The sequence below is a fragment of the Juglans regia genome, chromosome 10, assembly GCF_001411555.2.
Source record: "Juglans regia cultivar Chandler chromosome 10, Walnut 2.0, whole genome shotgun sequence".
NCBI classification, from domain to species: domain Eukaryota; kingdom Viridiplantae; phylum Streptophyta; class Magnoliopsida; order Fagales; family Juglandaceae; genus Juglans; species Juglans regia.
The window spans coordinates 3,191,870-3,210,112 of NC_049910.1; the positions used below are offsets into that span (position 1 = coordinate 3,191,870).

The 18,243-nt window shown below is 32.2% G+C and overlaps 1 protein-coding gene across 1 annotated transcript; it reads right to left on the reverse strand.

Annotated features, from left to right (window-relative positions):
- Positions 1-4,102: 4,102 nt before the first annotated feature.
- LOC108987047 (transcription factor CYCLOIDEA-like) lies at positions 4,103-5,618 on the reverse strand. Its single transcript, XM_018959887.2, has 2 exons — positions 4,401-5,618; positions 4,103-4,325 (listed from the first exon to the last, which is right to left on the reverse strand). Exon 1 carries the CDS (start codon positions 5,488-5,490, stop codon positions 4,441-4,443), a length of 1,050 nt encoding a protein of 349 aa, XP_018815432.1. The 5' UTR covers positions 5,491-5,618; the 3' UTR covers positions 4,103-4,325; positions 4,401-4,440.
- Positions 5,619-18,243: the final 12,625 nt, after the last annotated feature.

Here is an 18,243-nt window from a genome sequence, read left to right on the forward strand (position 1 = left end):
AAGGAAACTTCTAACCGAATACCGATGACTTGCACACTCACAGAATTATTAATCAGAACTTTCTTTCCCAATATCCGATGTCAATAAGGGACAAAAAAAACTGTGGCCCGGCCAGGCCGGGCGTCTCCGTCTGATCATTTTGTTTGCCTAGCCTGAGCATACAGAAGACTAGAGATGAAGCAGGCAGTGACAGCTCCAATATCCCAATCCCTTCTTCATGCACGCAGTAGTGATGGGACTAGGCTGCCTGCAGCTTGTACGATATCCGAATGGATGATAGCATATTCTATGTATATTGAGGACATTCCTTAGCTGGAGAAAGTTAATTAAAAAAAAGGAAAAGATCTCTCTCGCTGGCCAGAGGCAATTTAAGAAGATTTTGGTAGGATATTGTTGCATCAGATTTCCCCTACAAGCCCCCTGAATTGTCTTGAATATGATATCAAATAATAAACACTTAGCTCAGGGAAGTAGTCTCAGCTATAATTGACTTATAAGTGCACAGAGAGAGAGGGAGAGAGAGAGAGAGAGAGAGAGAGAGACAACTAGTACATTGTCACCATACTTTTTGCTCCTGAAAAGGCTCTCTCACCTCTAATATCAAAGCCAACAATATTGACTCAAACCCTCTGAGTCCCTCGCACTCTCCTTCATTCCGAAAGGAAAGTCATGATTAACCAAACCAGGTCACCAATGAGCAAATATGAAGGAAAAGATCAAAGCTCCAAAAACCTCACTTTGCTGCAATTTTTTTTCTGTCCATGCACTAGCAAGGCTTTTCAAGTAAGTGCTACTTCTTCTGTGTGTACATGATGAGTGAGTGAGTTTGTCTCTCTTCCTTTTCTTGGGGTTTAATTGTCGGTTCCATGGTTTCAGTTAGTATTTGTAGTTGAAGCTAGCGCTTCCAGGCCACTGTTTGGTGCTACTGTTTTGTTGTCACTTCAACTACCCGTTGTCTTAAAAGCCTTAGGGTTTGATGCTATTCTCGTCCTGATCTCTTATAAAAAAAAAATGTTTGAGATCGAATCCCTTGAAAAAAAGAATATGAACTTCTTAAACAAGTCTTGCAAACCAGTACCGTTTGACCCACCCCCTCTTCCCATTTAGTTCCTCCTTTCGGCTGTATGATCAAGATGGGAAAACTCTAAATATCAAAATGTTTGTTTTCATATATACACTCCGATTGATTGCCATAGGCCTTGATGATTCTCTACAATATGTTATCTTCCACAGTCATGTATTGTTGATGACTCAGCAGGGTAATTATACTTGCTAAGATCCAGAAAACATATATATATTTATATATATATGAAAGATCCATCAAAATTAGTTCCGAATGCAGATCATAATCGTCTATATATGATGAGAAGTAGTGTTGATCTAAGATTGACCTAAGATGCAATTTTTTTTATTAAGATAATCTTATTGATCCATGTAAAAGTGATACACAGTCAGGGTTTAATTACAAGAACTGCTTGGGGACCCTACCTCCCTGCCTAAAGGTACAAGCTACTTTGGTAGGCATGTTGAATATATATCGAGTCTAGTTTTTTTAATGCCTAATTAACCATGACTTGTTGCTTCTCTCTCTAGAAAGATTTAAGAACACACAGATGTCCGCATGCATGCACACTCTCTGTAGATCATGATCTCTCCCAAGAAGGTTAGTTAATACGAGACTTTATGATTTGTGACTGTACGTGTGTGTCTATATATATATATATATATATATATATATATAATGGGAATGTTGCCATTATTGTATCAATGCTGGAGTCAGAAACTCAGGAGGTAGAAACAAGCAATTATAATATGCATCAAGGCTCGAAAATTAGGTGAAATTCAGAGCAGCGAAGGACATGTACTGGAAATTCTTTATGATAACACATACATATGAAAAGTTCACATCAATAATTCATAGTATTAAATCACTTCGATCTTGAGTTACTGGATCTGAATTACTATATTAACTTAATAGGACTCTCTATCCTTTTTAACTATATATCGTGTCTAACTACAAATTTGATTAAGACTTCCAATATTTAAGTTTGTCGCCAACAAATTAAGCCTGATCGAACATACCGGATTGTGCTAATTGGTTATAGTCTATAAATAGTTACCTTTTATTTCACTCAGAGAAATGATAGTTCTAGTCGTGAGTGTATAAGTGCCGTGCAATAACTTTCAAAAAAATTAATAAATATGAGACTCACAGAAAAAAAAAAAATTAATTTTTTAATAGTAGACCTTACTCTTTTTCAAAGTGACTATACGACGTTTACGCACTTCACGACTGCATGTAACATTACTCTTTCACTAAACTTTATGGAAGCTTTTTTTACCAAAAACAACTTGGATCTGATAGACCAAATTAATTAACCTTGTTTAGAAGCAAAGCAGAAGAGCAAGATGGGAAAGGATGATCATTTCTATTGAATATATACGGTGATCGAGCACAATCTTCTATAGTACAAAAGAGAACAAAATGCCATGGTTGTGGGCCATACAAAAGGAATACAATCACAAACATCAAGGTAACACAATCAACTAGCTAGTGTTACTTGGCGTGTATGGCAACATCCCATATCGAGTAATAACAACATGCAAGAGAGTATAGATAAAAATATTGCATTGCTGTATCTAAAATCATAAGCTTAAACTTTAAATTTAATTAAAGTCATGTGTTCTAACATATTTACTTATAACACTTTCATAGAGACTTATGGAGATTTGGATTCGATACTCATTCTAACTTATCTAATCATTACAACTTTCACAAACTATACAACATACAATAAATAATTGAATTTTTTTAAATCTCAAAACAAAAATAATATATTAATAATATTTTATTTAACTTTCGACTTTCATTTCATCTCATCTCAACTCACTATCCAAATCTAGTTAAAATTTGTAGCTCTAATAGTTAGGGCTGTTAAAGACAATGGTTCAAAAGGAAAAGTGTTGGAAATGACAGTTATGTATATATATATATATATATGGTCGATTCTCAGAGGGTTTATCTTCTTATCCCTTATTGAGTGTGACAGAGAGAGGTACACAAGGGAGAGACTTTGGAGAAGTTCGTGTAATCCATAATCGAATAATTACAAAAGAGGTGAATGACTACTTATGTACGGAATAGCTAGCACTTTTGGACACCAAACAATTGATAAATTATATGAAGGACTCATTCCAAAAACTTCTAGGACTTTATATCCTAAGTAGAAAGCATATATATATAATTGCTTGAAAATTTCCAGATTGTGCTGTCCTTTCATTACATTTGGGTTTGTGATATGCAACTTTGCTATGGCATCGATCTTCTAATTGAACACTGCAAAACTCCACACCAGTGGAAGGAATAGTACTATAGCAAAAGTGACTGTGCCACAAAAAAATTACATAAAGAAAATTATAAACCGATGGTAGTTTTGATCTCACATTTCCTTGGAATTGAAGGAATCTATAAGAAGTTAATATTGACTTTTATAATGATTCTAATCAGGACTTTTTACAAGTCCTTTGAGAATATAATCCAAGATATATATATATATATGTGTGTGTGTGGATTGGGCCTTAATTCCCTAAGATCAATATTACAAATGTTATTAGTGAGAATCCCGACCTGAACTAAGTAGTGTGAGACTTAAATTGTGCTGCTTATGATAAATTAATGCTCTATTGGGAATTTTAGTGATCATCTAAAAGATTTAAGGGGTGATTTTAATTATAGAAATTCAGAACATGAATGTGCATGCATGGTGAATGATCAGATTCTACGAAATTTTAATTTAAGTGACTCCTGCATTTATAATTGTTATTGGTTTTTTGAAGTACGTACAAACTTAGACATAGCTCAAGTGTCTTCCTCAGATTGTTACATTAATTTAAATGCCTGATCGCACTCAACCAGCTCTAGCTAGCCAAGTCCTGACAAAGTTCTACATGCTATCTGTTCATCGTGATCTAGTTATCATCTTATTGACTTTATGAGATATATAATTGATCGATCCCAACAACTAAAAGTAAAGAAAATGAGAAAAGAGAGGGGGGAGGGGTAGACAAGCGATAATAGCCACACATTTCCATTACTATTATATATTTCAACGCTAAAGCAGCTGATCAAGTGATTCATCATAGATAAATTATATGCATATAAGCATTCCAAAAGTACACCCGTTTTCTGATATAACTTAAAATAACAAGTGCAACTTACATCGGTATAATGCATAAAGCTGCTAGCTAGCACTTAATTAAGACTCCATTTTAGCGTAAACCTTGATTGTCATTGCCTTCCAAAGGATTCCAGTAGATTTGCAAGTCTGCAAATTGAGATTTCAATAGACATATCATGTGTTTGAGGAAATGTAACTGCACTTTTTGTTCTTGGAAAGTACCTTAAGAAAAATTCGAGTTTTGGTAAGTACGGCACAAAAGCTAGAGCTCGACCGTGTTATCAATGTCCCATGTTAGACCTAAATTGGGAAAGTAGTTGCTATTCTCATTGTTGGAACTTAGATCTTTCGAGATCATCAGGTTTGGCTGATAATTCAATATCTCGGATGGCTTCAAGTTCCTTCTGATCACAAAAGATTCGTCCGAAATGCTCGCTCCTGGGTCTCGATCAGCTATTAGGTGAGAGCTCAGTACTTCAATTTCCCCCACCACCTTGTAGCTGGATCTTATACAAGCTTCAAGCTGATCACTTTGTGACCTCAAATACTGTTGCACAATTTGAGTACTGCCTGCATCAAGTTTTTTCGACTCGTGCAGCCTTCCGTTGCATATTTTTTCCCTTGTCCTTTCCCTTGCTCTTTCTCTTGCCTTCGCTCTCGACTCTTTGGATAGGAGATGAATCGAAGCTGCTTTCTTTACCCTCTCCATCTTGACCTTCTCTTTCGAAACACCTAGCAATGACCTGCTTTTTGAAACTCTTCCTTCTAGGTTTCCGCTATCATTGACGTCTATGTTGATTCCAGAAATCACTTCATGACCAGACGTTGGTGACGAAAAACGATTCATTTGTGCAACATCTTTGATAGCTTTTCTAGACTTAGAAAGTAACCAGTCTACGGTTTGACTAGCTTTGTCAAACCCTAACATGTCCTGGAGATCAAAGAACTTGCGGGCGATCCCAGTGGAAAGTCTCACCCTTCGATCCCTCAGACCCTGAGAAGTGTAAATCTTGCTGCGCTGATCTTTCTTCACAGGTTTCTCGGCAAGAAAATTGGAAATACTAGATGAGTAGTACTCTCCATTGTTTTGCATTGTCATAGTAGGATATCTTGAAACTGCAAAACTGACATTTTCAGGAAATATTGGAGCATAATTGGTGGTTAAAAATCGACCAGCAAGCTGATCGTGATGCTGTTCGTTATGGAAAATGCCGTCAAACTCGTGGTTCGGAAAAGGAGAAGGAAAATAATGGCACGAGGATGAGGGGTAGTAGTGTGAAGGTGGATTGAGACTATTGGTGGAGGAGAACATTTATTATAGCTTTGAATTCAACGGAAAAACCCTAACTTTTTTCTTTTTCTTTTTCTTTTTGGCAATGAAAACTACAGGTACCTTCCGGCCTTTGGAAGATCTCCCTCCACCATTTCTATCTTTTTCAATTTTCTCTCAGGTTCACTTCCCTGCAGACTGCAAGCAGTCACTTAAAAGGTGAGTTCGGAGAGAAATAGATGGAGGCCGAATTTTGAGGGAGATGAACAAATTTCTACATAAAAAAATTTTGAAAATAATAATAATAATGACTAGTGTTTTGTACTTTTTTTTTTTCATGAGTGGTTGAGTATAAAGATCAAAAATATATATATTTGGTGAGAAATTGATTGAGATAGGTGTTTTTGGTACGATGGACATGCATGATATTTTTTACATTAATTTAAACGTAGTAATTAAATATAAATTGATTTAATTTTATGAAAGTATATATTTCACGGGATTAAGTATTAATGATTTATTTTTAAAAAAGTATGGATAAATTTTAAACTTACATAAAAAATTATTTTTTAATAATAAAATATATTTTTTTAAAATAAAATATGGATAGTTAAGGCATCCTGATGCTCTATATATACAGTATTATATATTCCGTTTAGAGGAAAAAAGAAAAAAATTTGAGTGACAAGCATTATTATCAAAAGATGTGATTGATACAGAATAAGCAGTAACTGGTGACTCAACGTACTTGTTCAAGCTTAATTATCTTGACTTCTGGTCATTAAAGTCCATTTTCGTTTTTTACCTTGAACGCAAAGTGTTCGAGAAAAGATCAAAAGTGCTAAAAACAGCAACAAATTCCTGTATTGTTTGTTTTTATAAAATGAGATAGAGTTGAAAAAAAGTTAATAATTATATAAAATATTATTAAAATATATTTTGAATATTATTTTTATTTTAAAATTTTAAAAAAATTAAATTATTTATTTATTTTATATAAAATTATAATAATTAAATGATATAAATAGAGAAAAATTAAAAAACGTCAAACTGTACAGAGTGGATATATAACTGTACAGGAAACAAAAACTTGTGGGGATTTGTGACCCTTTTCGTGGGAACAGCGCAAGACACGAAGGACAGATAGGAATCCATCCATATATCTAGCTTTTGAGCCCGTTAATTTTTGGAGAAAGAGTGACAAACTAGGGCTAGGGTTTAGGTTTTCAGGAATCTGAAGAAAAGGGAAGTAGAGGTTATTATGCTCTGTGAATTTTTGGGTGTAAAGCTGCTATGAGGTAAAATTAACACGAATTTTTTTTTTTTTTTTTATAGAAATTTTATATTTTTTTTAAATATACGATATTACTATAAATATTATTTATTAATTAATATATATTTAATTTATTTAGATGTAATTTAACTAATGAGTTAAAATGAAATAAAAAGTAAATAAAATATTGATAGAAGATAATTTTTTAATATAATTATTATTTAAAAATTTAAAAAAATTAAATTATTTTTTATATTTTATATAAAAATTTAAAAAATTTATTATAATAAAATAAAACGCTGGTGGTAGAAGGAAAATACTACTTTGACATTTAATTTTGGTACCTGTTTTTTAATTTTTTAATTTTTTTTTTTACTTAATAATTACTATTTATGTATTGATTTTTTTTATATTTTTTAAAAATATTTAAAAATAATAAAATAATAATAATGTGAATAAAAATTTTGAAAAAAAAAAAAGAAGAAGATTAATCTGTGCTGGCACGCCCTAGCACTACTCATGGTAGAAAGCATCTCATCGGCTCAACGTGTTTGTCCATTGCCCAATACCAACTGATCACAGAAAAGTCAAAAGACTGAAATGTGTAGAAATAATGGTCTCTGACAGTCCCATTCAAGTCATTTTCAGCGTAAAGAACTTAATTTATTTCCACCTTATCAGAAAATAAAATATATATTAAACAATGATAGTAGGACTCCATTATGAACTTCGTCCTTTAATTTTCAGTATTCAAATAACCCTAGCATTTGACTGAAAAAACCCTACTGTACCTGCTGGTGATTAATTACTAATATAAAAGGATCTGTGCTGAGGATTTGAAGTACGAATTAGGTGCATATAGAATAGAATTTTCGTTGAACATATGAAAAAATCTCCCACGAAATACGAACTGCATTAATATTCATGCTTGGGATTGGAGATCGATCGAGATCGAGAGGATGCGCCGATTTATTGTTATTTCGTGGCACTAGGGTTGTATATTTCTACCTGAACCCACCAATATGATCAGCTGTATACAGCTAGCTCACTGCACATTGTCTAAGATAAGATAAGAACATGATCATCCTCGTACGGAAGACAACTAATTATCTGCTGTCTGTTGATCTTGTGCTGATGATCATCAACCAACAAAGGTTGCCATTTTCCTAGCTTCTCAAGTGATTGATGGAAGAAAGTATAATAACTTTCTTTGAGCATGCATCACAAATGTTTCTGCTTTCTAACTAAGCTAATCATGATCTCAATCGTCTATCCATGATATATTAATATGATCCGGAACTGGTTATCAAGTAATTGTTTGGTTAATTATATGTTTTGTTTTTCTCTGTGGATATCCATCCACGTCAACCATGCAACCAGGCCAAGAGTCCTCGTGAATTGGTCGGTTCATGAAACGCAAGTACTGCTAATACTCGGACTAGACTCTTGTCGGTACTCCTCTGTTCAACCGTCGAAAACCATTGACAAATGATCCAAGGGGGGGTGATCATCATGTACACCCCAAGAACTTAATATTTATTTCATATATATATATATATATTAGACTCTAGCTAGCACTTGATGGTATTATGACCAGAAAAATTAGGCGGGTCATAAGTTCCAAGACTTTGACATCCACTTATATATGCTCAAAATTTTCAATCTCCATACATATCTTTTTTTTCATTTATTGTATCGATCGATTTAATTGGCATAGGTAACTAGGTAGTTACACATATTACATTAATACATATAATCAATTACACATTTTTCTCTCTTTTCTTGACATAATTATCTTATTATATTCCCATACAAGTCGGGTACATAAAGCATATTATTAATATAACTTAAATGGTAAAATTTAATTTGTAATATTCAGATTTTAAAATTTATCTTTCAGATCAAATTTTATTATGTAAGTAGTTTATCTAGTATATTCTACACACTCACTTGAAAATATAATTTTTTCTTACCTTTAATCATCATTATATTTGTCATATATACTTTGATATTTCCTCTTTCTAAAAAAAAAAAATATATATATCATGTATACAATGTTGGCACCATTTTATTTTCACCATCGTGGGTTTTGAAAACAAATGGGCTTTCTGTGGAACAAATGCTTCTATGGGCCTCGAATGAGCACTCGCCCCTAAAAAATCCTCGTGTAACCCAAAAGCATAACACTCGAACATACCCCCAAAACGAAAAAGCATGATTATTACGTTTATAAGTTGAGTTAAGTTGAATTGAGATGAAAGTTAAAAATTAAATAAAATATTATTTTTTAATATTATTAATATTTTAAAATTTTAAAAAGTTGAATTGTTTATTATATTTTATATTAAATTTTAAAAAAATTATAATAATTAAATAAGATAAATTGAAACGGATTTAAAGATCCAAACTAGCCAATGGGCTTCAATCAAAGCCTAAACGCCTCGTGAGCAAATCCTGCTCAGACGTTGTTTCCTTTTTCAACCTTTTATGTGAAACTGAAATCTACCGCTAAAACACTACAACTAACGTGCTTTATTAAAAATTATACTCGTTATTTTTACATTACATGTTATATATGATTTTTAATTTTTTAATTTTTTTTATTAAATATATAGTGTATGAATGATGTGTGGAAGAATTTAATTAATTTAACAAGAATAAAACTAAAAATAATTTTAAAAAAATTATAAGTAAATATAGTGTGGTGTGTAGTATGAAATGAGGAGTAACAAAAATCTAAAATAAAATATTATAGCTACGGTGATATATGGTTATAAATAAAATATAATTACCTTAGTATAATTTTTTATATTTTTTATTATTCAAAAGAAAATAAATAAAAGCCTGGGTTTATAGAGGTCGGCAAACGGGGGGAGGGGAGGACATGGACAGGTGTTAGTAGGGACGGCAGCTTTCTTGTGTTGCGTGTCTAAGCCTCTAATCGGAAAACAAATTTGATCAGAAGTGGGCCTTTGAGATTGCGATCGAGAAGTACACGTGGCACGATGAAGCTTCCCTTTTGACCAATCAGACTTTAACCGTATGGGCCCTTAATCATGACGTGGCTTTTCCCAATTTGAAGTGCTTAATATTTATAATTTTAAAATATGTAATTCTGTATATTTTGTTTTTAAAAAATAGATAAATTTAAAGATTATATCAAATAAATTAATTAATTAATAAAAAAATTTATTTTATTAAATAAAATGCGTAAAACTTACTCAATTTAAAACTATATTCAAAACTATATTCAGCAATATCTTTTATTTATTTATCATTTACTTTTTGCGAGGGACCAAAGTCAAAAACTGAAAAATGCATGTACGAGTTATCACTGCTGGATTGTGACAGATCGTGTCAAAATATAAATACATTGCACGTGCACACTGAGTTTGGCCATGGAACCCTGGCCACTTTTTGGCTAACATGATATAGCATCAACTTGTATTTACTCGGCAGTCTAATAAAACTTTATTTGGGTTGAAATGATATCGTGTATATATATATATATATATATCTATGTATATTATATACGTATTCATGTTAGATCTAATTTCCCAAGAACTTAAAATACCCTCCTAATAACAAGTATATATATCCGCTAATAATATTATATATGGTTTTTTAGTAAATATCCGTTCGGATGTAGAAGAAATGTCATTTTATTTCATCTCATTTTATATAATTTTAACTAATAATCTTATTATTATTCATAAATCATCTCACTATTCAAACGGACTCAGTATTGTCACCTTAAATTATATTATCTCTAGTCATAATATTGTTGATGTATAATATTTTAAACGGTTTTCAATCATTTAAATGAGAAATTATCCAGAATATAATTTGTAGTGGATATGATTGAAAATAATAAAAATTGAAGAACATTACTCCCTTTTTATGCATTCTTTATGCATTCTTTAGCCTCACTTTCAACACTGCATGGTTATGGGTGTATGATCAACAGTAAAAACCAACCATAGGACTGAGAACTTGACTGCATTAAATTAAGGTAGGTTGATTTCCAGTAAGAATTTGGCAGTGACTATGATCAATAATGGTAGGAAATAATGCAATACAACTGTTTATTTTCGGTATAAATTAATATTTTGATATTGGGATCTTCTTTATCTTCTTCATCTTCCAAGGCTTAGGTGTGAATGGGAGACGTTGGTCAAAAGGTCTTAGTCAACATATGGCTGAAAAGGAAAACTCGAGAAACGCAAATGCATGTGATTAATATGTGCCAAACATGCGCTTCAATTTCTTTAGATAACTGTCCTAACGATCCTATACAATAACATGCTTGTAATAAATATCTCGGACTTTCCAAATCACATACTTGTCGGCATGCATTGTCTCAAGTCCTTTTATTTTTCCCTCCAAAATATTATTCAAAAGTCGTGGAAATTAACCAAGCATGCGAACATGATGATGATGTTGACAAGAATTGTGTTTACTGTTTATTGATTATTGCTGCAATCAGTAAGTAAAATATAAAAAAAAATTTAAATACTTGAACGATTAAAATGAAAGGAAAATGCTGGGAGCTCCCGTTGAAGCTCTAGTGTATTTTATTATATGTATTTTTTAATTTTTTTTTTATATAGATATTTTTAATGATTTTAAATATTTTTAAAAAATAAAAAAAAATTATAATATTATTAAATAATACTTGCTTAATCACGAAGTAAAATATAAAATATTTTTTTATGATTTTTTATTTTACTTCGTGATTAAGGAAGTATTTTTTAATAACTTTTTTTTTACTTCTTGATTAAAAAAGTATTTTTAATGATGTTCTAAATTTATTTTATTTTTTAAAAAATATTAAAAAATATTAAAAAAATTATATAAAAAACAACTTAAAAAAAATACATATAATATATGCTACAGACCCCAACGAGAGCTTCCAGCGGGAGCTTTAGCATGATCCAAAATGAAAAGATAAAATTAGATAGTATATATAATATTATTAGGTATGATTTAGATAGTAAAATAATATAAAACGATTTTATATGAAAGTTAAAAAAAATATTGATAGAATATTATTTTTTAATATTATTATTATTTTAAAATTTAAAAAAATTAAATTATTTATTATATTTTATATTCAAATTTAAAAAAATTATAATTAATTTATTAGACGAAACACATAATCTATCACATTACCTTATTCTTTTGTTTTTGTTCGGAGAAAAGATGGGTTTGAAGTGGAATTAAAACTGTCCAATCAACAGGTACGATCCACATGTGATCAAACTACTTTCAAAGATGTAATTTCTATCTTTTGAGTTGACAAGACCCTAGCTAACAAACAGAGCCAAGACTTATCAGAAACCCAAGCAAAAGGTCATTTCCCTTTCTTCCGGGAATATCTACTTCCCTTATTATAAAATAAAAGTATTTTTATAAAATATTATTATTTTTTTATTTTATGTTTTATGTTTTATAAAAATATCTTCTATTTAAAATAAAATTATAAAAAATATTATGTGAATCATTTTCCTTATTTTATTCAGCAAAATAAATAACATTGCTTTATTTTAGCTGACATGCATAAAATATTCACCTCGGAAGTTTAAACTGTCCTTAAGTTCAGACATACACTCTCTCCTTTTCGGCTAATTTTGAATCGAATCTCAGTTCCATCGTACGAAGGAAATATTTGCCTCTCAATTTTATACATATAATAATAGATATTTTAAGATTCGAATTATTTCGATATATACCATAAAATTCCTCTTAAAATTTCAATTTATCGGATGAATTTGTATCGCATGATTCAAATTGCAGTTTTTTTTTTTTTTTTTTTTTTCTAATCAAGCAAATTTTTATTAAAAACAAAAAGGATGATACATAAAGAGTGGATGGGGTTCGCCAATAAACGCTCCAGTACAATAACTATAATATAAAAATAGTAAAAAAAGAAAAATAAAACTGATTTTTTAACTAATTTTTTATTTTTTACTCATATTCTATAAAGAGGATACCATCTTAAAAGATCATAATTAATAATTCACAAAGTCAAGATCACAAACTGTAGTACATCCATAACTTTCACAGTCACATGATTAGATTTAATTAATACGGGCTGTTGGCATCTGATCTCCAAGCCTCTAGACTCGGGGTAAAGCTACTAAATCTTTTTTTTTTTTTTAGAAAATGAACGTCTAATTACTACAAGCTTATTTCAAAGAAAAAGAAAACGAATTAACTATGTGTGGTTTTTTCAGTTTTTCTAAATTTGTGATGAGTGAGTATTAGGGTTAGTTTCATGTTAAGTATACATAATATTTGCAGAAATAAATGAATATTATTTACCAAAGTAGTTAATGTTAGTATATATGAAGATTCTAAGATGAACACTGGCCAGAAATTATAAAGGAGGCTTGGGGAGAAAGAAGCTGGCATACATGGGGAGGGTTAATAACATTCAAATTGAAACTTTCTTATATTTATGTGCATGCCAAGCTGAAGCATGGTCACGCACAAGATATCTCTATAACATGTCTCTCTAGCTACTAGCTATTTACACTTCGAAGGACGTACACATGGCAATCACCAAAACACAGAGAGAGAGAGAGAGAGAGATCTAGTCGATCGGATGCAAACTGCAGTGGCGGCAATGATATTCGGTTTGCTAGCTGTGGAATCAGTGACTGGAAAAAAGTAGGCTAATTAGACACAAATCAGTGGTCTCCAACATAATATATAGAAAGTAGTGCTTCAGTCATGCCAACAAAGAAGCATAATCACACATCTCCTGATTATGTATAGCCTTCCTTTCTGTTCTCTAAGATACCCTCCAAGCTTTTTGCAGGATACCTTTCTCTTGGATTCCCTACTCACTGTTGCACTGCTCATCTTCGTATCTTCTTCCACCTTGAATCCCATTCTCATGACGAGAGAGAGAGAGAGAGAGAGAGCTTTGTAGCTAGTGGAGATGGGGGATCGGAATGGCAATAAAGCTGGGCACTTGTAGTAATGCTTATGATTAAGCGGAGAAAAGGTTTGATATAAATAGAGGCCGGTATGGGTGGTCCAGAGCTCGAAGGAAAATTGCACCTAATCTCCCCCACTCCCCATTTCGGATTCCACGCCCTCAAACTCACCTTTTTTGTGTTGGCTAATCCTCTGTACGAACATTTATGTGGGCATCTACTAACAAAGATAATTGGTCGGCCATTAACCAATTGCATGCATGCTTGAGTTTCGTGGCCCCATTATAAATAATTTATCATAAATATTTTTTTATAATATATATATCTCTTTATATTTAAAAGAGACTATAGAGATGAACATGAATGAACTGTATATTTATCTTCTACTTCAGTCCCTCTGCTCTCCCTCCTTCACTCTCTATTTCGCCTCCGTCGATCCCGTGCCGATTCCCCAAATCGACACCAATCTCGCTTACAATTTCTCAAATCTCGCCACCAATCACTCCTAAATATCACAAAGATTTTTTAGATTATTAAAAATTGAAAATAAATTGGGACCTGTAGAGAAATCTGGCAAGTTGCAGAGAAATCATGCTTCTTCGTTTAAAAAAAATGGAAATATCAAAAGAGAAGGTACGATGGGGTTGTAATTCCCTCCGATCATCTAATTTCCTCCGTATGTACAACGGCCAAACTCAGAAATCCAGAAATCCATGTACAATATACAAAAGCAAATCTATAGCATCATTTATCTTACTGATGAAAATGAGACAATTAAAACACTAAAAATGGTTGTTTGTATATGAATGTATGAAAATGATAGCAAAAAAAAAAAGGAGAACACCAAGATTTTCTTCCATGCGTCATCTTTATCAAACTGAAATCAAAGGGAGAGGAAGAGAGAGGGCTACGAGATTCAACCTGTTGCGGGGGGAGAGAGAGAGAGAGAGAGAGAGAGAGAGAGAGGTCTGTGGGGGAGGAGATCGACGTGGGGAAGGTCGCCAGTGACTAGACTTGGTGCTGGCGCGATCGACGGTGCTGGGAGGAGATTTTCTTCCATGAATCATCTTTATCAAACCGAATTCAAAGGGTAAGGAAGAGAGAGGGCTATAGGATTCAGCCTGTTGCGGGGAGGAGATCGGCGTGGGAAGGTCGTCGGTGACTAGGCTTGGTGCTGGCGTGGTAACGGCGGCCGACGGCGCTAGAAGGAGCCGAGGAGAAGAGAGATCGGGAGGGAGAGAGGCATGCGGCTGGAGGGAGGAGATTGGAGAGAGAGGGAAGAGGGAAGAGGGGAAAAGTAAGGAAAAAGTTAGGGTTTGAGGCTTTAAATCCCAACCCTTCATCTTAAATCTTTAGATTTGATCCAACAATTGAAATTCAAATATTGAAAATATACTAACTTAAAATAGATAATTAAAATATAAAATTAACTTGAATTCATAAAATACTAATCTTTCATCATTAAATAAATGATAGAGTTTTGCTAAATATTTTTAAGAGAGTTAAACCATCTAAATAATTAGAGTTTTTAACATAATTTAAATATCATAATATTCCTAATTAATATTCTTAATTAACTAAAATCATTTAGATAAAATGATTTTCTACAATTATAATATTTTTGAAATTTTCAAAATATAAGAGACTTATTTTAATAATGAAAGAACGTGAGAGCAACATAGGAATAAAAGACTTTGTATTTTTTCAATACTTCTTGGGTCATCGAGTAGTATGGTTGAACTAACAACTAATTTAATTATTCAAGAATTTGTGTTACGTGTAAGGAATCACACTTTATTTGTTGTTTTGACACATTATTTTTAAGAATGATTTTGTCTTCCAATTAATCAAATGTGGCAAACATGCTTTGCACGTTACACCACTGCTAATATATAAATATATATATATATATATGTATATCTCTCTCTCTTAACTCTCGTTTGTAAGCCCAACTTATCTCAATTTTTAGATATAATATTTAGGATTCCAAATTTTCGTGACCATGCTATATATAAAGAATAATGCTATTTACTCACTCACTTCCTCATTTTGATATCTTATATATTTTAAGTATTTTTAATTTTAATTTTTTAAAAATATTTTAGAATAAAAATAAAAATAATAATTTTAAACTAACCGTTACTTGCAGCGGGTTACTTTGAGGGACAAAGTAGCACTACTCATATATATATATATATATATATATAATGGCAAATTAAATAGTACCGCTCATATATATATATATAAAACCGTAAAAAGAGTTCACACGTGAAGAAACTCTGAAGTTTAATGGACGAGTTATATATTTATCGGACAGTATTATTTGAACTTGTAGGCCGAATTATATGGACTAGCTAGCTAGCATTTTGACTAGGGATAATTCTTAATTTCTTTTGGTATAATTAATTTTTCTTATCGTTTCTATTTATTAATTCTCTGATGCATAACAAAATATTAACCTAGGAAACAGCAATATGTTTTTTCCTTCTTACAAGGGAACAGTCCAATAATTAAAGGTCAATGCATATATATATATATATTTGTGCGTATTATAACTATAATCAGTAGTACTACTATATATCTTATTAATTAAGCATATAATTAACGTACATCCAGCATTAGAACTCCGTACTTGTCCACTCTTATTGGTATTCCCCACGGGGAGACGAAGCCACCAAACTCATGATCAAATAAATGACATCTCTGTACGTACCGGTTCTAACCCCAAAAGATTGCAGTAGTGTCTGAAATTCCTACTATTCATGTAATCTCTTACTATTCATGCAATTAGTTTAGAGAGTGCTTGTATTCTCATCATGTTTTGTAAAACATATATAATTACTATAATCATAAAAGAATTTTATAAAAATAAATTTATAAATTAATATGATTTCATACGACACGTTAAATTTATTTAAATTTACAATATAATATATCAGTGTATCACAATAAGACGATATGCATATTAATTTGTAAATTTATATTTTTAAATTATATTTCTCATTCAACAAAATGACAAAATTTGTCATCTAGAATATTCTAGCTAAAACCCTTTAATCGGAGGGCCGGGGGACAATGCATGACCATTTAACTAAAACCCTTAATGACTGCATTGTCAGAATGGGGCCAGGGTTTTGTCTCAACTCTCATGAGTAATCATGAAGGTGCACGTTGCTTGCAGGTTTTCAAGCATTCTCCTAATATCAGAAAAAGACATGGCTGTACACATCACAAAGAAGACGGGTTCACACGTGATATATAATAAGCTCGTGAGGGATATGGTCACTGCCCGTCATATACTAAGCAACCTAGATTTTTGCTGAGTGCTCTTGTTTAGGGGATCCTCCTGTCTACCCCTATATGTACGTTTCCATTATGTGCACAGGGTGGAAATATCATAAGAAAAAAAAAAAGAATTGAAGAATCCGACGCGGTGTAATGCTAAGCAACGTTTATAAATTATATCACATGCGAGTTTATATTCTATAGTACTGACTAATCATGGCCGTTATAATTGCAATCTCATTAAAATTATTGTAGATATCAATAAATTTCTCTCGTCAAACAATGTAGATTCTCATAATTGCAATCTCATTAAAATTATTGTAGCAGATCAAAAATCGTCGCAATAGAGCCATTTTCTTATAGTGAAGATGTGGGATGTTAGAATCTCACACAGTGATATGATTGTTGTTGATATTAGACCATTCTGTTATATATGGGATAGATCAAGTCCTAAACTTTTGGTTGGTTCTAATACCAAGAGATTAGTTGTCCTGTCGTATGAGCTAATACTTGAATAGGACTAGTCAATATTATAATTTATGCATATTTTCTATAATCATTATTGATGCCAATAACTTTTTCCTCCTCCTAGATAATATAATTATTCTTTTGGTTTTAAATGAGAGGCATGATGGGGACAATTATAACGCTTAAAAGGAGCAAAAATATTAATTATGAGCAGTGTTAACGTTCAAAAATGGCGCAACTCGAAAGAGATGAAAGGTCCATTCTCAAGATGCGCTGAGCTGGGTAGAGCTTTGATCAATAAGGTGCAGAGCCCACAGCGGTGATCTGGTGCAGTTGTAAGGTGTCCGTGCGTATGCCTATGACAGTGAACAGTATTTAAATGCAGAGGAAATAAGGAAAAATGAACATACAGATTTACATGATTTGACACTATTATAATATGTTTGTTTACAATCTCTCATAAGCCTTTCATTTTTTATTGTACAATGGGAACTAGAGATTTACTTGCTGGAGAATATGTTCTCTCTGGAGCTCTATGTCCTGAGGTTAAAGAAGAAGTAGAAAAAAAGCCCTTTAAGTCATCTAATCTAATCTCTCTTCATGCGTGCGCCTCGGTAGTGGCGAGGGATGTCTGCTTTACATGTCTAACAGTCCATCCCGTTCCTACTTCCTCCTGACACCCTCACCCTCTTGTCTCTCCTTTGTCCCATTTTCATCTCTCTTCTTTTGTCTTCTAGTGATGACCCCTTGATGGGCTGGGCCTTGAGTACCATTATGGGACTGGTATTCCCTCACAATTGCCCGCGATTCTTTAGGACAATTTGT

Bases quoted from the DNA above. Each gene is read 5' to 3' on its own strand.
- LOC108987047 (XM_018959887.2), bottom strand. From the start codon at position 5,490: ATGTTCTCCTCCACCAATAGTCTCAATCCACCTTCACACTACTACCCC.